This window comes from Diaporthe amygdali, assembly GCF_026229845.1.
Source record: "Diaporthe amygdali strain CAA958 chromosome Unknown NODE_259_length_533_cov_123_427632, whole genome shotgun sequence".
Classification (NCBI taxonomy): Eukaryota; Fungi; Ascomycota; class Sordariomycetes; order Diaporthales; family Diaporthaceae; genus Diaporthe; species Diaporthe amygdali.
This window is the reverse complement of record NW_026517279.1, coordinates 1-533: the sequence shown is the minus strand read 5'-3', so window position 1 is coordinate 533 and position 533 is coordinate 1. Positions and strand designations below refer to the sequence as shown.

General features: G+C 52.2%; 1 protein-coding gene across 1 annotated transcript; it reads left to right on the top strand.

Moving 5' to 3' along the window:
- Positions 1-22: 22 nt before the first annotated feature.
- On the top strand, positions 23-507 carry J7T55_004464 (uncharacterized protein; the record flags this gene model as incomplete). Its single annotated transcript, XM_053136418.1, has 2 exons — positions 23-119; positions 188-507. Coding segments are annotated over 2 exons (417 nt in total), but the record flags the coding sequence as incomplete, so codon positions are not given.
- Between the last annotated feature and the right edge of the window lie 26 nt (positions 508-533).

Genomic DNA, 533 nt, shown 5'->3' with positions numbered 1-533 from the left:
CTTCAAGGGACACAAGGACAGCCTGATTAACAAGTTGCTCGAGAAACTGAAAAATCTTGATGAGGAAACCAACAGTTTCTGGGATCAGATTTCCAAGGAGTACTATGACTTTGAGCTAGGTAAGTCGGCCTGACTCCGGCGGGCGGCATTGCATGGCAGCTGACCTTGAAGCTAGAGAGAAAAACAGCAGAGCAAATCAAGGAGCTGACCAAGCAGGACATGGTTGATTTCTTCAAGAAGCACATTGACCCAGCTTCGCCCGAGAGGGCTAAGGTCTCGGTGTGGATGATTGCGCAGGCAACCCACAATGTTTCCACCAAGCAGATCTCGGAGTTTGTCAAAGCGCTTGAGCTCCACCCCCCAGAGAGGGAGTCAGAGGCGGTGACAGAAATCCAGGCTAGGCTCAGTGCAGTAAGGCACGGCGAGACCGAGGAGATAGAGGGCTTCAGAGAGTACTTACTACATGACCTGAAGGTGGCCGAGGAAAATATCGACACAGCGGCTGAGGTGTGGAGGAAACTACACTCCGAGGC